The 27,663-nt window shown below is 43.4% G+C and overlaps 3 protein-coding genes and 1 long non-coding RNA gene across 4 annotated transcripts; 3 read left to right on the forward strand and 1 right to left on the reverse strand.

The window, feature by feature from the left end:
• Window positions 1–4,738: 4,738 nt before the first annotated feature.
• On the reverse strand, window positions 4,739–5,591 carry LOC101784294. The gene has a single exon (XM_004980896.2). It carries the CDS (start codon window positions 5,500–5,502, stop codon window positions 4,990–4,992), a length of 513 nt encoding a protein of 170 aa, XP_004980953.1. The 5' UTR covers window positions 5,503–5,591; the 3' UTR covers window positions 4,739–4,989.
• Window positions 5,592–8,076: 2,485 nt separating this feature from the next.
• On the forward strand, window positions 8,077–22,567 carry LOC101785479 (myosin-6). The gene is made up of 37 exons (XM_022823203.1): window positions 8,077–8,243; window positions 8,510–8,638; window positions 8,764–8,907; window positions 9,542–9,687; window positions 9,776–9,932; window positions 10,172–10,230; window positions 10,343–10,502; window positions 10,978–11,127; window positions 11,212–11,348; window positions 11,438–11,584; window positions 11,700–11,801; window positions 12,485–12,542; window positions 12,652–12,753; window positions 13,273–13,310; window positions 13,404–13,530; window positions 14,734–14,901; window positions 14,974–15,105; window positions 15,668–15,777; window positions 15,854–15,914; window positions 16,185–16,362; window positions 16,474–16,679; window positions 17,002–17,121; window positions 17,355–17,453; window positions 18,016–18,225; window positions 18,319–18,458; window positions 18,542–18,650; window positions 18,794–18,829; window positions 19,058–19,228; window positions 19,318–19,467; window positions 20,053–20,226; window positions 20,900–21,004; window positions 21,083–21,153; window positions 21,240–21,339; window positions 21,614–21,670; window positions 21,765–21,821; window positions 21,910–22,085; window positions 22,148–22,567. Exons 1-37 carry the CDS (start codon window positions 8,241–8,243, stop codon window positions 22,260–22,262), a joined length of 4,404 nt encoding a protein of 1,467 aa, XP_022678938.1. The 5' UTR covers window positions 8,077–8,240; the 3' UTR covers window positions 22,263–22,567.
• On the forward strand, window positions 18,328–18,828 carry LOC111255868. The gene is made up of 3 exons (XR_002676009.1): window positions 18,328–18,458; window positions 18,542–18,650; window positions 18,794–18,828. It is a non-coding gene; the product is annotated as an uncharacterized LOC111255868 (long non-coding RNA).
• Window positions 22,568–25,692: 3,125 nt separating the features above from the next.
• On the forward strand, window positions 25,693–27,211 carry LOC101785926 (anthocyanin 5-aromatic acyltransferase). Its single transcript, XM_012848877.2, has one exon. The coding sequence runs from the start codon at window positions 25,730–25,732 to the stop codon at window positions 27,131–27,133; it is 1,404 nt and encodes a 467-aa protein (XP_012704331.1). The 5' UTR covers window positions 25,693–25,729; the 3' UTR covers window positions 27,134–27,211.
• The last annotated feature ends 452 nt before the right edge of the window (window positions 27,212–27,663 follow it).

The following is a 27,663-nucleotide window of genomic DNA, read 5'->3' on the forward strand; positions in this document are numbered from 1 at the left end:
TCCCTCCCCGTGATCTCCCTTGCCCAACCGCGCGCCAAGCTCTACCTCTCCACTTGCACCACGCCGCCGCCGCCCGCTGGCTCCGCACCTCCGCCCAATGCGCCACCCCGACAGCGACTCGACGGCGCCCGACTCGCCAACCCTCCGCCCGGCAAAGCCGCTACTCCGCACCCCAAATCGCCCGCGTCCAGTGAGCCGAAGATCCTATCTCGGAGCTTCCGCGCCCGTTGCCAATGGCGCCCCTCTGCCAATGGCTTGCCCGCAGCCCCACCGCACCCTCCGGTCTTATCCGTTGAGCCACGCCGACGCCTCGCCTCACTCCCCCGCTCCCTCTCGGCGCTATAAATAGCACCAATGCGCCGCCCGAAGCTCCCCGCACCCGAGCTCGCCTCTGCTCTGCTTTCTGCTTCGCGCCGCCGCGCACCCCGTCGTGGAGACCCTCTTTCCGCTTAGCGCCCTCACTCGCCACCATCCCCAATCGCCTCCGCACCACCCCGTGAAGCTCTCCGTGCCGCCCGTTGCCCGCCAGGGAGCCCGCCGGTACCGGAACACCGGAGCTCCCCGCCGTCGCACCCGCCTTTCGTTCCCACGGCCGTTCGCCGTCGTTTCGCCTTTGCCACTGCCCGAGATCTGCCCTAAGCCCTTCACGATGAGGACACCCGCACCCTGACCCCTTGTTCCCACGAGTCGAGCCCTAGATCACCGGGATTCTACCCGCCCGCCGCCGTGGACGCCATAAGGACCACATTGCATCGGTTGCATTTTATCCAGGGGCCTTAGCGCAAGAACTAGGGACCCATGCGCAATTAAACCATAGACGTAAGGGTTAGATTGTAAGTTTGTTTAGGTTAATTGTTTTAAACCGGTAGAAAATAGATTAAACTTTGTAAATGCACCATAAATCGTAGAAAAGTCAGAAAAATGCCAAATAAATTTTGTTGGACTCAGTGAATTGTCTAGTTTCATATAAAAATGATCTTGCACATGTTAATGTTAGAAATATTGTTTTATGATTTATTTCTTGTCTAGGTCATTTAAATCATAGTAAATCGAAGAAAAATGATAAAAAGGTAAATCCAACTCTCAGATGTATGTTTCAGAGAGTAGGAACTTAGAAAAATATTTAGGAGTCTAGCATAGACTTTTAAGTCATTGTTTTAGTTGGTAATTGAAATCTGTAGGTAGACCTTTCTTTTTGCATGGGTTTTAATCCAGAGATGATAAAAATGTGAAACCAATTGGAATAGGTCAGTGGTGAAGCACAGTTTGTAGGAAAAATATAGAACCTAGTTAAAACAGAAAGAAACCCACTTTTCTTTTTACAGAAAGAGAAATAGGACTAATATGTGGGAAATAGTTGTCCTTCACTAAAAACCATGAAAAATTTACCAAAGGTTCTGTAACACGCCTTCAACCCCTGTTAAAGTTTCTCCCTCAGAATCATTGTAGGTTTTGAGATAAAAATGGTGAAGTACATGCTACCCTTGGATAATAAAATAATTTTAATTATTTTTGTACTAATCTAATGGATCCCAAATTTTTACAGTAACTCATTGATGACATGAGTGAGGTACTGCTATTTGTCAGTACCATATGTTACTGTTTGAGTGTGAAAACAAATTTTGGATAAGGAATCAGTTTAAATGAATAAAGAAAATGTTAAGTCCTAGTAAGCTTAATTGGTACTTTTTGGAAGAGGTACATCAAAACATTCAGAAATAAATGACTTTTCAAATGAACCCCGAACAATCCTAAAAGTGACCCCCACCTTCCTTGTGAAGATCTAAGTTGTAAGAACCTTAAATGTGTACACAATCACCATCAAAGTCAACCCCGAGTTTTAAACCACAAACACCTTACTTCATGAAGATAATGAAAGTTTAGAACCTTGTTTAGATGAATGGGGTCGAAATGCAACCTTTACTTCAATAAAAATTCATGTCTTGCATCCTTCATATAAAAGCATGGAGAATTTGAACTTTCTGCATATGCATGTCGTGTAGAAGCTAATATCGCCGACGGAACCTACGAGCTCCACCCTGCGCCGGAAGAGGAACCCGTCGCAGAACTACATCACACGGAAGTTGAGCCCGAGCTAGATCAAGACCCTGAAGACTCGCTAACTTTTTCTGAACCTGAAGGTAAGCCCCGGTGCATGCTTCCCTATTTTTAAATTATGCAATATGTTGATGCTTATGATTATGCATTTACGTTTATAGGAGTTGATTGAAACCTTATATGCATGAACTTAGTACCTTGATTTGAACACTAGTTGTTGAAGTTGAGTAGTTACTGTGCTAAATTAGGACTCAGTAAAAGTCGAGTGATTGCCTGTCACTCGCGAGTTACAGGAGTTGTTTGTTTACTCAAGCTACAACCATAAGGATGACGGACGGGATCGGGAATGGTTCCAATATGGTGGTTTGCCCCGTCTGTCTAGATGAACTTGCTAAGGTCGAAACATGTTGGCGTTCGTGATCAAGTGTTTGAAAGTAATAATCTCGTACCTAGTATGGGATGGGGAAGCATCGTACCTGATTGAACTGGGGCGTGGCTTATATTCCTGTTGTCCTTAGAACGTCGTTCCCATGGTGCATCATGTGGGTGCAAGTGCGGTCACAGTACGGCAGAGGGCGGAACTATGGAGCATTGCATACCAAAGGAAGTTTGGACCTGACACGTGCCTAAGGGATCGATGGGGACGGCTGACAAGTGAAGCTACCCTTCGTGATGCGCGGATGTTGTGGGATTAGGTTCGCTATGCATGGTTAATAAATTCGAATCGATTCGTCTGCCTCTCACAGTTTGGGACTGCTTGATTGCTATTCCGCACTGAGTAAAGATGAAACATGATGATGATATTAATCTTGATGCTTATCTTTAATTATTTGGAAACTATGCTTGCTTAGTGTCATTTGCTAATTTAGACTGATTAATGAACTTAAAACTTGAGCTAAAATGTTGAAAGTAAGGACCAACTTTAGTCGCTTTTGGCAAAAACAAACGCACAGCCAAAAAGCTTTGCATGTCTAGGAGTTGGTGAAGTAGCTATCACCTGCCGGTTCAGTCTTGCTAAGTATTAGTTGCTCAGCCTTGCTTGTGGCATAACTTTTTAGATAATATCAATAGTTTGGCTGCTAGCGTCACTTGGCCTACTCAGCTCCCTCCGGGTTGGAAAGTCGAGTGAGATCCCTCCTCAGACGGCGAGGACAGGGTCATTGATATCATGATCGGCTTCGCCATGGTATTGTGTATCGTCGTGTAGCTTCAGTTTGTTTTATTTCTTCATTGTTTACAACCTTGCAAACTCTGTCTGAATTTCAAAAACTCTGATGTAATAAATTGTTGAACTATGTTAATGTGATGAGAATGTTGTAATCTCTGTACCCGCTCACCTTCGTACGAGCAATGTTTCTCGATCCTGAGTAAGTGGTTTATCGGATGAAATCCGACGGACGGCAGATGACTTAAGTGCATTTTAATCAGGTTAATTTGAGTGGTTCCGCCGCACAATTCCCCCCGGCTTGTCCCCGAGCCGGAGCCGCCGGGAAATGTTGTCCAAGTGTAGTGCCAGGAAATGTTGTCCAAGTGTAGTTTTATTCTGTCCATCGGCTTAGGGATGATAAGTGTAGTTTTATTCTGTCCAGCGGCTTAGGGATGATAAGCTGAGCTCATTTTTAGATCAGTGCCGTAGATCAGTGCCGGATAATTTGAATAGCTCTTGCCAAAAGCTTGTCCCCGAGCTGGAGCCGCCAGGAAATGTTGTCCAAGTGTAGTTTCATTCTGTCCATAGGAAATGTTGAATAACTCTTGCCAAAAGCTTGTCCCCGAGCTGGAGCCGCCTGGAAATGTTGTCCAAGTGTAGTTCCATTCTGTCCATAGGAAATGTTATCCAAGTGTAGTTTCATTCTGTCCATCGGCTTAGGGATGATAAGCCGAGCTCATTTTCAGATCAGTGCCTGACAATTTGAATAGCTCTTGCCAAAAAGTGCTTGTAAAGATTAGAAATAATGCTCTGTCCCTATCAGACCCGTGCAACTTGTACATATTATCCACGTAGAATATGGCAACTTTCATAGCAGTGAATGGATGAGATAATGGAATAAAGCGAGCATATTTAGAAAACTTATCTACTACCACAAGGATGCAATTAAAGTGCTTAGAAGTTGGCAACCCATTGAAGTCCAGAGATACAATTTGCCAGGCATAATCAGGGACAGGGAGGGGCTGCAGCAAGTTTGGCTTGTTGACAGATAGAACATTGAGTGACAAATGCTTGCACCATCTTCTTGAGACCAGGCCAGGCAAACAGGTTCTTAATTTTAACATATGTTGCATGTGTCCCAGAATGCCCTCCAACAGAACTGGCATGAAGAGCTTGTATTACATTCTGTTGTGCTGTTGTGTTATGTGCTAACCAAATTCTGTTTTTATATCTGATCAACCCTTGCTTTAGAGAAAAGTGTCCAATAGGGGTGCTGACAGATAAAGCAGCCAGTAATTCCTCGAGTTCTGGTACAGTACTACAACCCTCTATGATATGCTGGAGCCAAACTGGTTGGAGTTGTGAGAGTGCCAAAACCTCTTGCTGCTCGGGTACAGTAACTCTGGGTAATGCACCTGCTGCTTTGTTTTCATAGCCCTTTTTTAACATATCTTGTATTGTAAACCCAATATTTTGGTTAAAGCTTTATGTTGCCAAGGTGTGTTCAGCCTCTATTCTTTTGATCAGTGAGTATAATAAACTCTCCTTGTATTGCCTCCATGATCTATAGCCATTAAAATTGCTTCAGGCTTTGCTTGGGAGCGGATGGGATACAAATGCATTCGCGTTATAAAGCAGCAGCATTACAGAGACAGACCCACACAAACCTTGACGACGGAGCATTACATTATTATTACGTACCATGCACAACGACAGAGCAAAGCTATGTAGGATGATGATGCACATCCTCCATACTTATCCTCCATACTCATATATACATACATTCAGACCCTTGCCGTGGGCTTGTCTGCTGCGTAGTGATCTGCCGCCGGCGGGTATCCATGATGGGCCGGGAACTGGTTGCCGAAGAGTCCGGCGTGGAGCGCGAGGACGTAGAGCAGCTGGGTGAAGGCGAGGATGATGACGAAGGCCTCGAGCACCCGGAGGCGCCACCCGCGGTGGCCGCCGATGTGGATCTCCTTGCAGGCGAGGCCGAAGGCGAGGGCGGTGATGGCCCAGGCGATGAGGGCGGAGGCGGCGCTGGTGGCCAGGCTGTCCCCGCGCCAGGAGCGCACGTGGTGGATGCCGGCCAGCTTGGAGGCGGCGCCCACCACCCCGGCAAGGATGGCGAACACCAGGAAGTAGAAGGTGGCGCCGTTGCCGGCAACGCCGGGGTAGTTGGTCTCCCCGTTGATGAAGTGGTTCAGGTTCCAGCTCGCGAACCCGATTACCACCACGTACATGATCAGGTTCAGAACCAGAAGCGGAGCGATCATGCCGCGGCCCATGCCGGCCATGGTTGCTTTTGTTGGTGGTGTGTTCTGATGATGAACCAGCTATCAGATCAGCAATGGCGATGCGAGGAGGAAGATGATCTGCTGGTTGCCAGCGGGGGTGGAGCAGCATAAATAGAGAGGAGTGGATCGGCATCGGAGCTGATGAATGAGATCGACGACACGTGTGCTCCGCGGCCTACAGGTGGTGGGACACGTGCCGCCCCGCCTCTCCACCTAGCCTCCCTTCTGGGACCTTCCTCCTCCTTCCACCGTCTCCCAGGCATCTCCCCTGCTACTGCTAGCTTGCCACCGCCAGCCATGGCTGAAGCGCAACGCGTAAAGGTCGATCTCTCCCTCGATCGCCTCTCTTCGACCGATCTTCTGCCTACTCCGATCCGTATGCATATAAAAAGAAAAAAGCAAAGGCGCGCGTAAAGGTAAAGCTAGCAGCAGCACTGCCACCGTACCGGCTGCTGCTCTTCTTTTTTACAGTGCTTGCCACGGATGCTTCCCGTTGCTTCTCTCTCAATTTGCGTGGCGCAGTTACCGCACCCTCCTCGGCCCATGCAAATTACACAAACAATTGGCGCTACTGCTGCCAGTGACGCGGGGTTCGTCATGGAGAAAGAAAAATACTGAGAGGTTGCGTATACTCCCTCCGTCCCGGTCAGTGGCGGATCCAGACCAGCGGTGGGTCGCGAGGGGCCCTCAAGCCCCTACTCATCCAAAAACAATGGAGCCCCCCTCCATTTTTTAGGAGAAAGGAGAAAGAAGAAGAGGGAGCGGGCCGGGAACACTGTTCGACTGCCTGAAGCGCGCGTCGGCGGCGTCAGCGCACCACCGCCAGCACGTGGCGGAGCGGGCGCGGTGGAGCGGCGGCCCGGCACGGGCGCACGACGGCGGCCGCCGCGCCCTGCGCGGGTGGAACGAACGGCGGCGGCCTTGTGCGGGAGGGACGGCGACGGGGCCCTGCGTGGGAGGAGCGGAGCATACGGCGGCGGCTCGGCGCGGGCAGTCGGCGGCAGCAGCGGCCACGTGGAGAGGAGACGACGGAGAGAGAGAGGGAGGTAGAAGGCACGTCAACGTACGGTCAGCGTGCCACGTATGCAGTTTAACGCGGGGTCGTGGAGATTTGGACTAGGGATTTGTTCCTTAAAATAAAAACAAGTTTAGGGAAATTTCAATGTGCATTTAGGAAGTTCATGATCCAGGTTAATACACGCGGTTAAGTTCAGGTACCGTCGGTGCATTTTACTCGTATTGCTGTAAGGATTTTTTTTCCTCTTGCCGCGTGTATATTTTTTTCCTCTTGCCACGTGTCCATCCACGCGTGGGTGACGGATGCTCGACCTTCAGACAACTACTTCTTTGGTCACCTTCATGGTCTGGGTTGGTCCTGCGTTGTCCGTGCTTGCTCATTATTTCGAATTCATCCCTACTGTTGCAGCCCATAATAGTTTAATCCATAGCACGTGGGAAAAGTAGGTCCACGAGAACCTCAGTACCGTTCCCACAAGTGTTCATGTGCCTCGCGGGTGCCTGGCGTCGTCCCACTCCTGTTTCGTGTGATCTGACCATCAACTGATAGCCACAGATACATCGCTCAAGGATCACCGACCTCTGAAGGCATTGGGTTACTGTGTGCGCGTGCTAAAAAATTTACTGTTTTCAACAATGATACCCTGTTGCGTATACACTGCATGTCGCTAATTTAAGTTGTGTTCCATAGGCAGTAAACCCCCAACTCAGCGCTTGCTTAGGAGGCGTGGCCTCGACCTTGCCGGTCGCATTCATCCTACGCGGAGGATTCCAAGCATCGTCCTTACCTTGCGATTGTTTCGGCGCGCTCTTGCTCGCCGCCCCCTTCCATCTCCGCCTACGGATCTCACCCCCGATGCTCGCATGCACCATCGCCGCCGCTGTCACCCGCACTAGCCTCCTCCTTTTATCCATTGCTGCCCGCACTGAACCCGTCGTTGTTGCAACTCAACAAACTCGATCTCCCCTAAGCTATTCACTCCTAACGCCCGTCCCTTTATCCCTCCCGTCGTGGTGTTCCCCATCCCCAATTTGTGTCCGGTCCGCGTCACGACCGCTTCCTTAGTTTCCAACACAAGCAACATCCTCTTTTTGTCCCCCTGCCCTATTGTTGGGGCCATCCTGGAGGCATATGTGAACACGCACGGTGCTCTGCGCCCGCGTATGATGACCGCTGCGAGGTCAATGATGAGCACTTGGATGCCGTCATCAACCACGACAGTGCCATCTTCTCCACCAGGTACAAGTTTTTTAACGCTCCTAAGGATGCCTTTCTATGCGCCACCAATGTCACAGTGTCACGTAGAACAACCATCCATCCTAACTTTTGTTGAGTTCAATTCTCTGCCTGAGTACCCGTATACCCTACATCAGAGAACATCCTTATGTACATTTTATCTTTTCATCACCAATTATGCTGGAGCTCATCCTCCACATGTGCGGCGTAACGCGCCAATCTTGCTAGTTATTATGTATGGACAAGATGAGACGCTCTCTTGGCTTGTGCCTCCGATCCTCTCCAGCGTCGCTGCTAAAAATAGTAAAGGGACATGCAAACAAACGCAACCAGCGCTCGCGACGACGATCCCCTGGGAAATGCTCGGGCCAGTGATTCTACCAGTTTGATCCCCTCCTCCGTCTCGCGACCCCGGCGGTGCTGCTGCCGCTGCATCCCATCGCGGGCTTGATGTTGCCGATCTCCATCTGATTCTTCCGTCGCAATGGTATTGACTCTTTCCCTTTTGCTCTAGCTAGATCAAATTAAATCTCTTTCTTTTTTTTTTCCAATCCATTTTTCCTGCTGCATTGCCTCATGATCGAGCCTCACCCCCTTCAAATGTTCGCTGAAATGGCCAAATGCAATGCTCGCTCGTTCTTCTCTTCTCCTGCACCCGTTGTTGTCAGTTTTTGTTATCGCAGCCTCTTGGGACATTTCCATCGAAATCGAGTGATCGGGCAATGAAGGTGTTTGATGTCTGTTCCATTGCAGGCGTCCAAAAGCCGCTTTGTCGTGGGCTCTCATGTCTGGGTTGAGGACCCAGACGAGGCCTGGATGGATGGCTTAGTGGAAGAGATCAATGGGGATGAACTTGTCATAAACTGCACCTCTGGAAAGAAGGTAATTATCTGTCTTGTTTGCGATGCTCCATAATTTTCTCATTAAACGACGTCTGTCGTTTTATTCGTTTATGCAATACTCTAAATAACCAGTGTGTTTAATTTGATGGCACAATCCTCCTATAGGTGACTGCTAATGTTTCAAGTGCCTATCCCAAGGATACAGAGTCTCCACGCGGTGGTGTGGAGGATATGACAAGGCTAGCATATTTACATGAACCAGGAGTGCTTCAGAACCTGAAGTCTAGATATGGACTAAATGAAATATACGTAAGTTGTGTCTCTCAACACATCATCGCTAATGCAACAGAAGCATCTAATTTGCACCTCTATGATGTCCCATTCTTATCGTCACATTTGATCATGTTATGCTTATTTTGAACAACAGATGATATGATGTTTAGATACTTTCGTTAACTATTGTTTCCTCTCGAGAGCAGATGCCCGTCTTATACTTCCTACATTGTTTCACTCTGTTGTGCTCATTTTTCCCTTGCCAGGGGTTTACCTGTCAGGTCTTATCTAATTCACCCCTTAATAAATACTATGCTAAATACTACATGCAGATCTTAATTTCCTACTCCCTCCGTCCCAAATTGTAGGTCGTTTTAGCTTTTTTAGGTGGATAGATTTTGCTATGCACCTAAATATAGTGTATGTCTAGATGCATACAAACATCTATGAACCTAGAAAAGTCAAAACGACCTACAATTTGGAACGAAGGGAGTACCTTTTTATTTTGAACAAACATACGGCTTAGTCATTTTTCTTTAAACAATGGTCTCCTCCAGCACTGAAACACGATTTTAGGTTCTGTTGGAGTTCATATTTGGTAGGAGTTTGCAGTTTTGCGACCTTATTCATGCTTTTGCAGATTCTCTAATGGATTGAATTGTTCTTCCAGACTTATACTGGGAATATCTTGATAGCTGTTAATCCATTTCAAAGACTTCCTCATCTATACAACAACCATATGATGGGAATTTACAAAGGAGCAGAATTTGGTGAGCTGAGCCCCCATCCATTTGCTATCGCTGACCGTTCATATAGGTGAGTTTTCCTCTTGCATGAATCGTTAGGCATGTCACATTCTCACGTTTGAATCCCTTGTGATGTGCCCTACATTTCCTCTATCCAGACTTATGATCAATGATCGTATAAGCCAAGCAATATTGGTGAGCGGAGAGAGTGGAGCTGGCAAGACTGAAAGCACTAAAATGCTTATGCAATATCTTGCTTTTATGGGTGGTAAAGCTCAAGCTGAAGGAAGGTCAGTGCAACAGCAGATCCTGGAGGTGTGTTTTTCACAGGCACTTTCTATGTTGGGATTCTTTCTTTTTGCTGCTAGCACAAGTACTACAGTTTACCTAAGAACAAGGAAATTAAGATGACGTGTCTGGGTTGGAATGAAATCATTTTGATTGGCTGTCAACTCATGCACCTCCTTTTTAAAGAATATTTATTACAGAATTATCAAACAAGTTATCTTCTTAGGATTACAAGTTATCTTCTAATTCGCCTACTTTTTTGACAGTCTAACCCAGTTCTTGAGGCATTTGGCAATGCAAAAACTGTCAGGAACAATAATTCAAGGTAATGGACTTGATGTGCTGGATCGATGCTCCTTCACATTTTGGGTGGTTGTGAAACTACTTATGGAACTTCCTGATTTGGTTTTAAAACTTATCTATTATTTTTTTGACAGTCGTTTTGGAAAATTTGTTGAGATTCAGTTTGATGAGAACGGAAAGATATCAGGAGCTGCTATAAGAACCTATCTTCTAGAAAGATCACGTGTGTGTCAAATATCTGATCCAGAAAGAAACTACCACTGCTTTTACATGCTATGTGCTGCACCACCAGAAGTAAGACCATGTCATCTATAACTGCTTCTATGAAATCTTGTAATACCATTTTTCATACTACTAAGTTTGTCTAGTTAGACTTCTAAAACAGTATTGCAGTGACAGTCTGGTAGCTGATACTATTCCGCATTGTAAAAGTGTTAAGGAACTGTAAAAGTAATCTCAAACCAATTCAAGAAAGAGAGAATGCGTGACACATTCATGGGAAGCACATATATCTACTTGATTTGCCATATTAAAAGATTAGTTGTTTTTTTGCAATAAAAAGATCATTTTTCTGCTGGAAATCCACAGGTAGGTAGCTGCAGAGATAATGTTAAGAAAATCTAAATTGTTAATATCATCATTTTTTCTGTAACCTCTGGCACACCTTTTCTCAACTGAATGTTCCTTCATAAGTTTATTTTCCCTCTTGATAATATATGTAAATCTATTTGTCCATATCATTATATGTAGTTTTGAATATGTCTATCAGGATTGCAAGAAATATAAATTGGGAGATGCCAAATCATTTCACTATCTAAACCAGTCTAATTGTATTGCGCTTGATGGGATGGATGACTCCAAAGAATACATGGAAACCCGACGAGCTATGGGTATTGTGGGTATCAGTTCTGATGAACAGGTAAAACTAAGGTTTTGTAAGCTATCTATTTAGGACATCACTAGCAGAGGAACAATCTTCTACATGCAAATTTCTGTCCTGCAGGATGCAATATTTAGAGTTGTGGCCGCTATTCTTCATTTGGGCAACGTGGAATTTGCAGAAGGAAGTGAAGCAGATTCTTCAGTACCCAAAGATGAGAAATCCCAATTCCATCTTAAGACAGCAGCTGAGCTCTTCATGTACAGTATTTTTGTAGCACTTTTGTTTAGGAAATTTACCTTAAATTCCTTTTGTGTTCCTTATATGCATATATTTTGGCACTCTGCAGGTGCGATGAAAAAGGTCTTGAGGAATCTTTGTGTAAGCGTGTTATGGCAACACGTGGGGAGAGTATTACTAAAAATTTGGACCCACGAGCTGCAGCTCTGAGTAGAGATGCATTGGCTAGGATAGTTTACTCACGTTTGTTTGATTGGTATGTTTGAAAAAAAGCATCATTTTGAAATGTTTCTCATATACTGCTCTGTATTGTACTATAACTGGAGTAGGAATAGTAACAATTAAAATAATCGCATCTTTGACCTTTTCAGGCTTGTAAATAAAATCAATAGTTCAATTGGTCAAGATCCTGATTCAAAGATTTTGATTGGTGTCCTGGACATTTATGGTTTCGAGAGTTTCTTGACAAACAGGTGCTTAACTGGTATGCCTTTGCATTTAATCTGCCACTTATGTTCACATACTTATAGAAGTCACATATATAAGTTTAGATTGAGTTTACCATTCATGTATGATACACCTAAGCACTTAAGCTTTGGGCACAAGCTCTGCTCATCTTGCATGGCTCAAGTATAGACGTGAAAACCAACAAAATTCCCTGGGAAAAATCAAGAATTATCACAAAATCAACCTGGATCTAGAGTTCCATAAACAAGAGTTATCACAAAATCAACAAATGCAATACTATTTTGGGTAAACCCCTCTTTCAAGGCAAAGCATTGCATATGAATTTAAAATCCTTCATACCTGCTGATCTGGATCATTTATATATATGTAATGCACAACTACAGCTAATGAAAAGAACTATATATAATAGGGAGCACAACGTTACTTAATTCCAGATGTCACCATCTCCTGTTCTTTTATGAATACCGTCTCCTTCTGTGGAGTCAATAAAAAGGTTTCATCCTCTGTTTCGAGATGGGAAGGGGCGGTAGCCACCCCCCCTCCCCCCAAGTCTATAACAAATAGCAAAACTATATGATTTGCTCTAGAATTGGATGAGAGTTAGTAACTACTGCATGAATAATCATCTGCTTATGTCACATTTAAAAGAATGGTAGTTCTTATATGTTGACATTTTGATGTTCTGCAGCTTTGAGCAATTTTGTATCAATCTGACTAATGAGAAGCTCCAACAACACTTTAATCAGGTTACAGAAAGAAAATACCCTATGCTGATAACTCTTAATCTTGTTTGATTTAGGTTATTTAACTATATTAGCCTGAGTCCTTTCTAACCATCATATGTCCCATGAACAGCATGTTTTTAAGATGGAGCAGGAAGAATACACGAAAGAAGAAATTGACTGGAGTTACATCCAGTTTGTGGATAACCAAGAAATTCTAGATCTAATTGAGAAGGTGAAGAATTTGGATTCTTGATGCATTGTCGTCTAACCAATAGGCATATACTAAAAAGTGACGGCATTTATTAAGCAGGATAGTCTACACTTAAAATCTGAGCTAACTGCCAACTACATTAAGCAATCTCTTGCATCCACATTCCTGTTTTAGGGTCATTTACCATCACAAAGAGGATCAGTTCTGTCTTCCAGCATCAGTGATTAGCTAGTAAATCTTTATACAAGCTTGTACACTGTGATGCTAATAATATCCATCACAAATTTTCTACATGTCATATATGCATTTTAGTTTAGCTGTCCATCTTATTTCTTGCCTCCTTTTTTCTCCATATGTATACTGAAGCAGAAATTTATTCTCACATGACATGTTTGTGTGCCTGCTGCTTACTTGATTTTTGTTCGTGCATTCTTAACATCTATGAACTGTTTAGCTATAGATTCTATTGTGATGCTTGGTCCATTATGGATTTGCTCGTGCTGTGAAACCTTATTTCTTTTTCTGATTTATTTCATGTAGAAACCTGGGGGAATAATTGCGCTTTTGGATGAGACATGGTATGTGCAAATAAATTTTACACGTATATGTGTATCCTTTTATTTCGCCAGAATCCAAGGTCTTTCTAACAATTTCTTTCTTGTATGCTCCAGCATGCTGCGAAATTCAACCCACGAGACATTTGCTGAGAAGCTATACCAAAAATTTAAAGACAACCCTCACTTCAGTAAACCAAAATTTTCACGGTCCGACTTCACTATTCACCACTATGCTGGCAATGTAGGTAACATTTCCTTGATGTACATTTGAATATTAAGGTTGTTTGGAGGGATTTATTTTGACTCTAGTTATTATGTAGTCTGTCTACACTCAAAATCATCATTGTTTGTATGCCATATATGGGACTTGTTGTGGTATATAATACTTCCTCTAATCAAGTGCCAGTTTTTGAAATTGACATGATCTCTATAGACATCTTTGAAAAGTAATTTCTATAGCAAAATATTTGTAATACCTCATAAGTTTATTAATACAAATCTACTTCTAACATTTTGTATGACCAATATAAATATTCACGTAGACATTAAAAAAAATCTCAACCTACGGGGGGTAAGACAGCCCCCGGGCATTTGCTAAGAGAAGACCTTCTCACGCAGGTCGAGAAAACCCCTGAACCCCTACTTTACCCTTACACAGCGGCACCATAGTCCGTGTGAGATAAGCAACGACCTGGGCTGGACCTTAGACCTGTGCTTTGGCGTGGGACACACGAGGGGATTTTTTTTAACCCTAGCTTGAAATTTGCTCCCACAAGGAGTCGAACCAGGACCTGAGGAGTGCTACTGAAGCCACCTATCCAACTCAGGTAGAGGCCCGTTCACGCATAGACGTTATTGATCATAGTTGAAATAGTTGACTTCATGCAGTCAGAGATGACTTCAATTTAGGGTTGGAGGGGGAGGGTGCAGCAAGGCTGTTCTAGTTTGGGTAAAATGCAACCAAAGCACACTTGCTTTATCCAAAATAAAAACTAAGCTCTCTTGCCGGTTTGAGGGGAAAAAACATATCATTAAAAGGCTATCATTTTTAAAAGATTCAATGTGGCCTACTAATCGACAAATAGGTCTTGCTTAAATTAGTATCAGAATAAATAACTCAGCTTGGGCGTTGGGGCATGTACCAGAAGGATCAACATGGACATGGCTTCAACTGAGTCAACATTTGTGCATAACTGCATATGTGTGTGTTGCAGGAACAACTTACCTTAAAATATACTTTGGTCTTCATAACTCTAAAGCATGCTACCCGTATTTTCTCATACCACAATTCTTATAAAGATAGAATACAGTATCCATCAATTTGGTATTTGATTCAAGAGAGTCACTGGTTCATTGTGCTGGCTATTTTGTTGGTGCTTCACTCATACTGATTATTTACAAAGTTAAAGTGTTGCAACGAATTGTATACCTCTTTATTTTGCAGGTCACTTATCAAACGGACCATTTTTTAGATAAAAACATCGATTATGCTGTGAATGAACATCAAGTCTTGTTAAATGCCTCAAAATGTTCATTTGTTTCAAGTCTTTTTCCACCCTGTGAAGAATCAACAAAATCAACAAAGTTTACTTCAATCGGCTCAAGTTTCAAGGTAAAAAGAAATTCTTTCATTACTCCATCTATTTTTTTTGTATTGACTCTTATTTTTTGTATGATATTGCAGCAACAATTACAGTCTCTGCTAGAAACTCTGAGTGCAACAGAACCACACTATATCCGGTGCGTAAAACCAAACAATGTTCTCAAGCCAGCAATATTTGAGAACATTAATGTTCTCCAGCAGCTTCGTTGTGGGGTAAGTTGTGCTTTCTTTGTATATTCATTAAACATGCAACATTTTGACTGAAAAGATGTCTAGAGACACTGTTGGTACTATGTTTAATATTTCTATGGATAACAGAATGGACCATTTTATTTATTAATTGAAAATGCATCTTCATGTGACACAGGACCAGCTGAAACATCTTGTAATTCTTTATGTGTCAATTGGTTTACATAAGAAAGAGATGGTTACTGGATTTCAAATTTGTACCAGGATACCTATTTATTACATAAAAAACTTTATATGTTGTTCCTAAGTCAACTTTTTTTTGCTTTAATCCTCCAAAAGGCAGGAAAATGTTACAATTCACTGGTTTATTTTAAGTTTGTTATTAATATATTAAGCAATGAAGCCTACGAGTATAATATACAAAGATGTCATGATTCAATTCTATTATCAAGGGATTGCTAAATTTACGTTAGAATCAGAAAAAAAGAAAGAAATAATACGAATAAGTGTCACTCCACACATCCTAAACCCTAGAAAGAAAGAGTTGTTCATTTGAATTGTGAGATTTATCGTTCTTTTTTTACAGGGAGTTTTAGAGGCAATAAGGATAAGCTGTTTGGGATACCCAACTAGGAGAACATTTTATGAATTTGTTAATCGATTTGGTATTCTGCAACCCAAAGTTCTGGGTCGAAGGTAAATTTGTGATTTACTTAACTGATTAAGTTTTTTTTTTCAATGCGTTGCATATCTTTTTGTGTTTCCTTGGCAGCCACAATGAAATTACTGCTGCGAAGATGCTTCTTGACAAAGCCAATCTTACAGGCTATCAGGTAACAATTAGAACAAGTAGTAGTTGTTTGATATTATTAATTTGTTCCAGCTCTTGAACCTTTCAAGAACCTTTCATGAGAAGTTAACATTCAACAGATGGCGGTGTATTCCCCCATAAATTGTTTATTTACAGGCATTCCTTAACACATAATAATCCCAAACAGAATTTCAGAACCCAAATGGCAACCGCAAAGTCATAATGTCAAAAAATTAATATGCCATTGCATTACTTGTTTTATGCGCCTCACTTTCTGATTTCAAATGCACAGATAGGAAAAACAAAAGTATTTCTTCGTGCTGGTCAAATGGCAGAGTTAGATGCTTTAAGAACTGAAGTTTTGGGACATTCAGCTAAAAAAATACAAAGCAAAGTTCGGTCATTTCTGGCTCGGAAAAAATACATCCAGCTTCAACTATGTGCTACACAACTCCAGGCAGTATGTAGGGGTATATATTCTTGTTTAAAAATTGAAATGAGAACTTCCATTCTCCTATTCGTTGTTTCCTAGGAAACATGCTTTCAGTAGTGAGAGTGACTTCTACACTGTGTTTCCAAAGGAACAATTGCAAGAAGGTGTTATGAAAACCTTCGTAAGGAAGCAGCTTCATTGAAAATTCAGACCTGCTACCGTATGCACCATTCAAGGAAATACTATGTAGATATCTATTCTGCATCAACTACAATCCAGTCCGGTCTACGTGGTATGGCTGCTCGCATCATACTCCACTATAAGCGGCAAACAAAAGCTGCAGTCATTATTCAGGTACTTCAATAACGTGGTTTTTGTTCCATAGGTAGCTACTACTTCTCTTTAAAGAAATTGAGTAGGAGATAAACCCTAGGGTCATAAAACAAAATCTTTGACACATTATCTGCATCAGATGATATCTGACTCCAAAATGCAAATATCTCTATATGTTTTTCTTTCTCAAACGCGCAGGAGAATTCACATTGTTATATTAAGAAGAAAAAAAATGTCTCTATATCAAACTTGATCTCTATATCAAGTGATTCTTTCACCTGCAATCAGTCATAAATCCATGTTTGTTAATTACCCTACCTTTTTATGCCCGTGTTCCTTGCAGAGTCGTTGTCGCTGTTATTTAGCACGCTCACAATATGTTAGAATGATGAAGGCCACAATCACGGCTCAGTGTGGTTGGAGAAGAAGAGTGGCCAGAAGGGAACTCCGAAACCTCAAAATGGTAAGAGACCCTTTGTTTAAACATTACTGTACTTCTTTTTTATCCTATTTGTCCCTTTTGCCCTTAGTGTCTAGCTGCACCAATGGTTACTGAAGTTTCTCAGATCAACAAATTTCAGTTATATGAGTAAAAGAACAAACATATAATTGGATTTACCAAAATCATAGTTATTTCAAATATCAAGTCCCCCTTCTTGACCTCTTTTTGCCTGGCCACTTCGTTCTTACTTTCAGGCTGCAAAAGAAACTGGTGCTCTACAGGCTGCCAAAAGCAAACTAGAGAAGGAAGTCGAGGAGCTTACTTGGCGACTGCAGCTGGAGAAACGTATTAGGGTATCTTTTATCATTCAATTTACAATCTCTTTGGTTTTACTTGGTACAAATTTCCTAGGGGAGGGACATCATACTGCAATTTTAACTGCATTATCTCTAGGAGTCTAGTGCATCCTTTTTTATTAGTTGACCTCAAGAGAAATATATCCCAGGTAAACATTTTGGTGGGCATAAAACCATTCTTTGTTATCAGATGAGTTTATTATATTCGTATGAGCTATGGACAATGTTTTTCTCTTAGTGTGGGATATCTCCACTGCAAAAAGAGTACTGTATTTTAATAATGAAGATAGCATCTCAAACCTGCATTTGAGTTTTTAAGCAAATACATATGTTCATTCTTCCTACTTTCTAGAACCTGGTACCTCACTCCTGGGGCCTGATAAGCTTCTCTAATGTGTCATGTACATTAAACCTATCTTGTAATAATCAATAGAAGAGGGTGTTCGTATTTGCAAGGTTGTTAATGCTACTAGGGTAGCAGATACCAGTCCTATGATAACATTACATAAAAGAAAATAAATTGATCATCACTGAGCTTTGCATGTTTTGGTATTTGCAGGCTGATATGGAAGAAGCCAAGACACAAGAAAATAAAAAGCTCCAATTACAATTGCAGGAACTGCAATTGCAGCTCAAGGATACAAAGGACCTGTTGAAAAGGGAACATGAAGCTGCCAAAGAAGCATCAGAGAAAGCTTCTGCAGTACCAGAGATCCTTGCTGATACAGCTCGAGTCGATGAGCTTACTTCTGAAAACGAGAAGCTCAAGGTATCAACATAACAGATTTTAAACGGTTGGTGTATGTGCTGTCCAGGTAATGCCTCAATTTAGCTAATGATATGCTCCTCTTTTTATTTCCAGATATTGGTGGCCTCTTTTGAGGAAAAACTTCAGAAAACAGAGCAGAAGTTCGAAGAAACAGAGAAAGCTAGGGAAGAATTACTCAATAAAGCCACAGATGCAGAGTCAAAGATAAATGAACTGAAGAACACAATGCAAAGGTTCTTATGAAAGTTACATGAAATTGTTGATTCTATCAGTCAAGTTATCAGGCGTTACATGTTGTAAATTTTGCCATGATTAGCCTTCAAGAAAAGCTGACTAATACGGAAGCAGAAAACCATGTTCTTCGGCAGCAGGCTATGAAATCAAGACCTGATAATATGCCTTTGCTTAACATGCATCGGAAATCAGTACTCTCTCTCTCCCTTTACATTATCTTGTGTGCGTGTGTGCGTGCGTGTGTGTGGGGGGGGGGGGGGGGGTTGGGTTCTTAATATTATGGAAGTTTGTCCTATAGATGTTCTCATGCTTCTCTGTATTTGCAACTCTGCAGAATTTGGCTAACGGAAGCGTACAATCTGATGAACAGGTGGGTGGAGCATCAACCTTATAGGTGTTTATAGCTCACCTTTTTTTTCGTTTTATAATCTAATATAGTAATTTCTCCAGACACCTCACGGCACTCCTATGGAATTTGGAAGGAGATCCCTCGTTGAGAGACATAGTGTATATTTACTTGGCTAATACTTAATATCTAGAAGCATTTAATAAAAGAGAAAAATAAATAAATTATGGTTTCATCTAACCTTCCTTTCAGGAGAGTGTTGACACACTGATAAATTGTGTTGTTGAAAATATCGGATTCAGTGAAGGAAAGCCAGTTGCTGCAATAACCATATACAAATGCCTTCTTCATTGGAGAATTTTTGAGACGGACAAAACAAATGTTTTTGATCGATTGATTCAGATTTTTGGTTCTGCGATGCAGGTATTCCTTTCTAGTATTCCAAGCCTAAATGCTTCGTTTGCCTTTTATCTCAATATACTTACCTTCCTAAAATGTTATATATTTCTCAGAAACAAGATAACAATGCTGATCTTGCATACTGGTTGTCAAATTCATCATCTTTATTGATTATACTACAGAAGAGCCTCAAACCTCCTGGCTCATCTGGAACAACTCCCATGAAAAGACCACAGACTCAGACATCATTCCTTGGAAGGATGGTATGTCGGAACTATCTGTCATTGCATGGTATATTTTGCATTTTAGCTCATTGGAACCATTGATCCCGTGTTTAGACGAAGTTTGTACTGTTTACTATGTTATGGGCATATGGCAGCAGTTGTAATAGTAACTTTCTTAGGCTCGATCCATTGGGCTCGAGTATGAAAGTGTTGAATATAACAGGCTGTTACCACATGTATTCAGGATTTTGTGGATTATGCTTATCTGCCCATTGCTGTATGTAAGGTCTGTCAGTTGTTAGTTTGAAAAACACATGGGGATTACTTCGCCCAATCCATATTTTTTTATGTTTTGAACTTTTCATGGTATCCAAGGTGCATCTTTAACCACTGGTTTCTCTCACTTCTTTTTTCAAGGGTATAGAGTATAACATTGTAAAGAGTTAAATTGTTCAAAAACAAGAAAGATATGATAATTTTTTAACCACATATACTAAGTTAATTTACAATAAAAACAAATTAGGATTCTCTGACTCCAATCTAGCTGCAGTAATTTGATAAAATTTTGGGATAGTTACAAAAGGTTATCTTGATTTTTTCCTTTGGTGTTAATATGGTCCTCAGGTATTTCGTGCTTCAAATATTACTGTTGATATGGATCTCGTGCGCCAAGTTGAGGCCAAGTATCCTGCTCTCCTTTTCAAGCAGCAACTAACAGCTTTTGTGGAAGGCTTATATGGAATGATCCGAGACAATGTGAAGAAAGAAATATCATCAGTAGTCTCACTAGTCATTCAGGTTACCCCATCTATCGAAAGTCATCCTCAGGTTAAATATCAATTCATATTTTTGACTGTTCCAGCAGGATTAGTACAATTTTCAAAACAAGCACAACCTATATTGGCAATCTAGATTCACCAAGTTCTAATTGCAAGTACTACATCTGATCAAAAATAATTGATGCTTTTGACTTTTGTGGTCTTCAAGGTGCAACTTTGACCAGTATTTTTCTTGGAGAATATAGTTATAGTATCTAATAGACGTATGATATTATGGAAAGTGTTTTTCAAGGCAACATGATTTTTACATATTCATATTAAATATTTTGAAAGCTATTGACGGTGAAAAGTTTGACCGGATTTTGGTCAGAGTGTCTTGTGACTAAAGGAAGTGGCATGATTAGAATAGTGCTGATTTTAACTTACCTAGACCAACTCTCACTATTAGCGTTCATTCAGTAACTTGCCGTTACCACTGGCATGCTGAACACCCCGTGAGTGATCTGTGAAGACATTAGGATATTCCTTCTACCATGCATATCTTCTTGCTGTTATGAGGTTCTGCTAGCTGTTGATTAGGCTGTCATTTTTTAACTTGTGTGTTACTTCTATACCCGTGCTCTATTTCCGGCCATTATTTGTTGTTGCTAGTCTAGTCCCAATTCTTATATATATCCTTATTGATTCTCAAGGCACCAAGAAGTGCAAAAGCGGGTTTGATTACAGATCAAGGTAGCTATTGGCAGATGATAGTCAACCATTTGAATGACCTCTTGAAAGTTTTGCAAGAAAATTGTGTAAGTTTTATCTGTGTTACTTGCATTGCATTAGGTTACATGGTGTTCTGACTTCTAATCATTATGCTGAAATTCTAGGTACCGACAATTTTTGCACGGAAGATCTTTACACAGATCTTCTCGTTTATTAACGCTCAACTCTTGAATAGGTAGGGTTTGTGGATCTATAATTCAGCCTGGCATAGTTTTTCTGTTTCCAGCACTAATGTTTTCTTCTCCTGTAACTACGTTCTAGTCTTCTCGTGCGGCGAGAGTGCTGTTCTTTTAGCAATGGGGAATATGTGAAACAAGGGCTGGATGAACTCGAGTCATGGTGCACACAGGCCAAGCCAGAGGTAAATGAAATTCTATGCCTTGAAATTCTAAAGGTGGAGCAAATGGACCCCTGTCTTTTTCTTCCTGTCATGTACTTCGTGAAATGTTTACAAGCCAACATAAACAGTTTTTATTTTGTAGTAGTACTTGCTAGGTTTTTAGATACTTTGGTTTTTCATAATAAAGGCAGAATAGTGTTTCGTTACAAATTAAAGGCATTAAAATGATAGTGCAGTTGCAGTATTATTATCTCCCATTTATTTTTCTTTTTCACTAACTCGCAAGCACTAACAGTATGCAGGATCTGCATGGGATGAACTTAAGCACATATGCCAAGCTGTTGGTTTCTTGGTATGTAGCTTCGGCCACACAGCTTTTGTTTTTATTTATATGCCTTATCATGGAGATAATTACTATACCTTTTTTTCTGTTGGCTCGCACGCAGGTCATTTTCAAAAAGTTCAGGATCTCATATGATGAGATCATCAATGATCTGTGCCCAGTAAGCCTCCAACACACAGAAATTGAACGCATACTGGCTAGGGGAAAAATGGTGTGCTTAATCATATATTTGCATTGCGTTGATGCAGGTATTGAGTGTTCAGCAGATTTACAAAATATGCACGCAGTACTGGGATGACAAATACAATACGGAGAGTGTATCTGAGGAGGTCCTTGATGAGATGAGAAAAGTGGTGAACGAGGGAAGTGGCCAGCAGGGCGCTCCGCCGGACTCTAGTACATTCTTACTAGATGAGGAAATAAGGTATTATTCTTTTTCTTTTTGGGTATTAGTACTTAGTTGATCATTAATTTGGGTATGTACAGCATGCCTCTATCGCTGGAGGAGATCGCAAGCTCTATGGACGCCAAGGAATTTCAGAACGTGAGCCCACCGCAACAACTCCTTGAGAACGCGGCTTTCCAGTTCTTGAGAAGCTGAGAATGAAGGAAGGCCTCCCTACAAAGCATACATACATAGGTAGTTAACTTTTCTAGAAGGAAAGAAATTGAAAAGGAAATGGCCTTAATTATTAGGTGGTGTAGATTATATTATTACAGTATCAGATAGTAGGTAGATGCATGTAGCCACTAGCTAGCTTTGGAATCTGCTGGCTTTGTTTCTGATCTTGCTTGCATTGCTTCCCTCCTTGTAATTATTAGTTGCTTATTCATTCTTCATTATTCACTTGATGGTGATGATGATGATTAGGTGTTGTTGTAGTAGCTGCTTAGCTCGAAATACTAGCAAGATACATTACATTTTTTTTTTTGCGGGGGAGCAAGATATACATTACATGGATCATGGCAGACTGACTATGAGAGACAGCAGGCAGCAGCAGGCTGAAGCGCAGATGGGCCGTGGAGGCCCTTGTCGTTGTAGTGGCCCAAGGTACTCTGAATCCTGCAAGGTCACGCGTACCAGGAGGAGTCAAGCAAGGAGCTAGCTCCTCATCATCAGAAAAAAAAAAGCAAGAAGAGTCGTGCCATTTCAATTTTCAGGGCACGAGCTACAAAAAATTAAACTAACTTTTCCGTACGTATTGGTACGGTAGGCTAGTCATTATTTAATTTCAAAAAAAATGCTAGGGGTGGTGGTTTTCGGAACACGACACGTGTGCGAATTAGTGGATGCAGAAGCATACTTGTAAAGCTAATAAAATCTCATTTAAGTAATTTGTCCCTGCATTGCCATTTTGTAATTTGTCCCTGCATTGCCATTTCGGAACACGACACGTGTGCGAATAACTAACTTTTAGAATGGCACCTACATATTTGCCACCGGAGAGAAGTTTTACCAACACATTTGCCATTTTGTCCGACGTGGCATGCCAAATCACCCATCCACGCTGGAATAGCGACGCGAAATGACTCCCGTGCCCCTGGCCTCATCCTTCTATCCCCGCAACGCGTCCCGACCCGAGCCAGGCCAACCATTCCCTTCCCCACCCCCTCTCGAACCCTAGCTGGACCCCGAGGTAGCGGCGGCGACTATGACGGCGGCGCCCGTGTCAGATCAAAGGTAAGTGCTCCATGCTTCCTCCAAGAATGGTTCTGGATTGCCTTGGGCTCCCCTAATTTGCATTCTTTCACTGTTGTAGGCTGGTGTTCAAGTAGATGCTTGGTTCTTGTTGTTCTTAAACATGGAGCCTAGTGATTGCCCTCCATGGTAAGCTCAGTTGAACTCATTGCACCGCATATGCATGTCTATGGGGTTAGGCATTTCTAACTTCAAAATTGTTTTATTATTTATGATTATGTCAGGATTGATCCTGGCAATGCTTTTAGAATAGTGGTTAAATTTGAAAAATTTAAGGCAATTCTGGAGTACTCTGGAGTTTAGATATGGGTGAGCAATGGCATGATCTGTGGATTGATAGATGCAGTGGGTACAATCTTAATTCATTTGTTACTGACATGGTAGGTAAGATTATTTGGGGTCCTTCTCAGACACTTGCTGTGTGGGTAGTTGATACTGACGGTGGTGCTGAATGGAAGATCAGAAGGAATGAGCACTTTGAGAAGATGATTAGGTCCAGATTTCATGATAGGTTGGCTAATGTTGTAGTGGAAGTAGTTGAAAAGGGCTATCGATAGGATGAAGAGTAACAAGCTTGGGAAACTAGAGGTGGATCTATGGCCCGTTCTGGTGTCACCAGCCAAGCACAACCTGTACCTACTTTTGCTGAAAGCGTAGGAGAGACATTTAGTTCTAATGCAGGGGCAGATCAGACAGTTCAGGAAGTTTCGGTAACCAAGATTCTTGATTGGGACTCTCTGATTCTCCCTGAGCCTGGTTGATGAGGAAAGAGTGCTTGAGGCTATGGGTTTCAAAGATGCAGATGAGAGAGCAGAACAAGCAGCAAGAACAGAATATCCCATTTCAGTCACTCCAGAAGAAACGCAACAGGACATGACAGATGTAGGCTGTAGTGTGGATGATAGTGATCCTACTGAACCTGTTATGGATTCAGATATGGATAATCCAGAAATGTATGTTAGCACAAGCTATCCTTCTATGGTTGATTTCAGACTAGCAAAGTAGAAATTAGGTAGCATGCCATTGTCAATGAATTTGAGTTAGGCACTAAGAAGTCTGACAAGTCCAGATTCAGGGGCTTTTGCAAGGCTACTGGATGCCCCTAGGTTATTAGGGCTAAGACATAAAAAGATGGTTGCGTGAGGGAGCAGTGCGCGGTCGGTCGGAGCGGGGCGGCGGCCGACGAGCGTGGTGCAGCTTTTTTTTATTTGTTTTCAAAAATTTTTAGTCTAATGGACCCCTTTTATCTTGAAAAATTAATTTTGTTGTGTTGATCAGGTAAGAATCCTTCAGGGTCGGGTTCACTTTTCAAGGACTTGTTGGCCCTTTCTCCATAACATTCTGATAGATTTCTTCTTTCCCCGTAAGTGACTATCTCTAACACCCTGAACCACTACTTCATTTTTTTTCTTTTTGGTCTTTCTAGGATGGCACTTGGAGGGCATGTTACTGTTTTGTATGCATGCCTTGGTTCGAAGTTCACCATACTAGACAATGTTGGATACTATTGAACTCTAGGACGCTTTTAACTGTGAATGAGGATTTGAAGATCCTGTCTGATTCAGTTGGGGTACCCTGCACTAAAATGTTGGCTCCAGACATTTTAAATCCATCTGTACGGCCTACTAGGTATTAGAAATATTATAATCTTGTTAGATTACATGATTTATAGTTACGGCCTCGCTCGTGACCCTCCCCGTGGTCGTCCCTCCAATGGATTACGGCCCTCCGATCAATAGTATGATTTTGATTTGGTATTGCAATCATGCTCCAAAAGTCTCTAGCTAACCTTATTCTTTTGGACCTTGTCAGACTCGTCCTGTATCCTGCACTTGTCTCGATGATAAGTTCAGAAAGCAAAGTTTTTTAGATGGATTAGTTTTTCTATTACAACATGCTGGAATTCATTTCAAATTCAGATGTGCTTAGGAAAACAGCTACTTAAATATAACAAAAGCAATTCTAGCACTCTTCATGTCTTTTTGAACAATCCAAGTGTATTTATTTCTTGATCTTCAAAAGTCTTATCATTAATTGTACTTGGTATTTTGAGATGTACCATCCGTAGCAACACATGGGCACGATCGTGCTACGAATCCACTAATGAATCACCTCCCTCCTAACCTGTCAACAACAGTTGAAAATGCCCGCCGGAGTAGACGACCTCCAATTGGGATTACGATGGATGGGTGACCATCAAGGGAAGGGAATGCAACAAATAGTCAAACAGCAGGACCAAGCTAACCGCAGCACGTGCGGGCGGGTTGGGTAGCTACTACCTAATTTCATCAACATGATCCCAATATATATATGGAATACTCCATAGACTGCATGTAGCAGCAGCTACCCATCATCGATCCTTACGAACAATGGCGGCGGCGCCTGATGATGATGCCGCCGGCGGCAGCAGCAGCCGCCTCCGCCTCCGCGTGGTGGACACCACCCTGGTGACGCCCGCTGGTCCCGCACTGCCGCCGCTCTCCCTCCCGCTAACCTTCTTTGACGTCAAGTGGCTCCACCTCCCCCCCGTCGAGCGCGTCTTCTTCTACCGCCTCTCCTCCCCGGAGGCGGCCAACGTCGACACCATCCTCGCCGCCTTCAAGGACTCTCTGTCCCAGGCTCTCCGCGTCTTCTACCCGCTGGCCGGGCACATCGTCCTCCCGGTGGCGAGCCGCCACGAGCTCGTGTACCGCCCGGGCGACGCCGTCCCCTTCACCACTGCCGAATACGACCTGGACATGGATGACCTCGTCTCCTACGACGACCCCGTCAGCGTGAGGAGGTTGGCCCCGCTCGTGCCGCAGCTGCCCAAGGGCCGCGCCGTGCTCGCCGTGCAGGCCACTCTCTTGCTCCGCCGCCGGAGCCTCGCCCTTGGCGTCACCGTCCACCACTCCGCCTGCGACGGCGCCAGCTCCACGCACTTCCTCCACACCTGGGCCGCAGCGGCGCGCGCCGGAGCGCCACCGCCGCCGCCCCCGGTCATCGTCGACCGCATCCCGGACTCCAGGGGCCTCTACGACATCTACCTCAAAAGCCTGCCGCCGATCATCTCCGACGACGCCTTCGAGTTCGTCAGCAAGCCGCCCAGCTCCTTCGAGGACAGGCTCCTGGCAACGTTCACGCTGCCCCGGAGCCTGCAGGAGAGCATCAAGGGCGTCGTCGCCAGCGAGGCGGCGCGACGCGGCATCACGCCGCCACGGTGCTCGTCCATGCTCGCCACCTACGCCTTCATCTGGTCCTGCTACTGCCGAAGCCGCAGCGGCAGTGGCAGCAAAACCACCAGCTACTTCCTCTTCTCCGTGGATCATCGCGCTCGGCTGATGAAGTCGGCCGTCCCAGCCACCTACTTTGGCAACTGCCTCTGCCCGGCCATCGCCGCCGCGCCGGAGGAGGAAGTGGCGGCCGCGGGCATTGCCGGCCTGCTGGCGGCCTGCGCGGCGGTGGCGGCGGCGTTGGAGGAGGAGGTGCGCGAGGGGGCGCAGGACACGTGGCACGCCTGCGTGGACCGAGTCAAACAGGCCGTGGCCAGCGGGTCCCTCCTGTCCGTGGCCGGCTCGCCCAGGTTCCGACTCTACGACGTCGACTTTGGCTTGGGCCGGCCGGCCAAGGTGGAGATGGTGTCGGCGGCCAAGAGCGGCGCCATGCCGATCGCCGAGGCACGCGTCGGCGGCGGCGTCGAGGTGGGCGTCTCTCTGCCGGCGGCCGACGGTGCCATGGAGCGGTTCCAAAAGAGTTTCGCCGACGGCATCGCCTGCCTCTCTCTCTGCGACTAGTAGTAATTAATAATCACTGATTTCCCAGGCGTTCCGTTTCCAAATCCAAATGAAATAAAAAATGCAGTTTCCAAATAATCACTGATTCCCCGGGCGTTCCGTTTGCCTGATGATTTGCATCTAATCGTTCATCATACTACTCGTTCCTAGATTTTAATTTCTCCCCCACCATCACCACCACCTCGTTGCATTTTTTAGCAGGAAATAGCCAAATTCCATTCTTAATACAAGGCCGCAGGTTAAGGATAAGGGAATCTGATTTATGATACATGCCTGGAGCTATTGTGATACAACCCAGATTACTTTTCTTTATTTACTGATGAGTGTTCATCAACGGAGAGAGATCCTACTAAACCCTACTCAGTACAGGTTTAGGGATGCAAACTTTTTCACACTCAAACACAGACCACGACTTCTTGAAAATGAGCTTAGGCAACTTCTCACCTAGTTGACTAGTCACATCTTTATCTGCTGGCTTCCCTCTCTCCATTCCTCCTTCGGCTTTGAAGTAGACATTGAAAGCATTTTAA

The sequence above is a fragment of the Setaria italica genome, chromosome IX (assembly GCF_000263155.2).
Source record: "Setaria italica strain Yugu1 chromosome IX, Setaria_italica_v2.0, whole genome shotgun sequence".
NCBI lineage: Eukaryota > Viridiplantae > Streptophyta > Magnoliopsida > Poales > Poaceae > Setaria > Setaria italica.

Bases quoted from the DNA above. Each gene is read 5' to 3' on its own strand.
- LOC101784294 (XM_004980896.2), bottom strand. From the start codon at position 5,502: ATGGCCGGCATGGGCCGCGGCATGATCGCTCCGCTTCTGGTTCTGAAC.
- LOC101785479 (XM_022823203.1), top strand. The intron at 16,363-16,473 runs GTATATATTCTT...GTGTTTCCAAAG, and splicing joins ACTCCAGGCAGTATGTAGGG to GAACAATTGCAAGAAGGTGT. The intron at 18,459-18,541 runs GTTCTTATGAAA...TGCCATGATTAG, and splicing joins CTGAAGAACACAATGCAAAG to CCTTCAAGAAAAGCTGACTA.
- LOC101785926 (XM_012848877.2), top strand. From the start codon at position 25,730: ATGGCGGCGGCGCCTGATGATGATGCCGCCGGCGGCAGCAGCAGCCGC.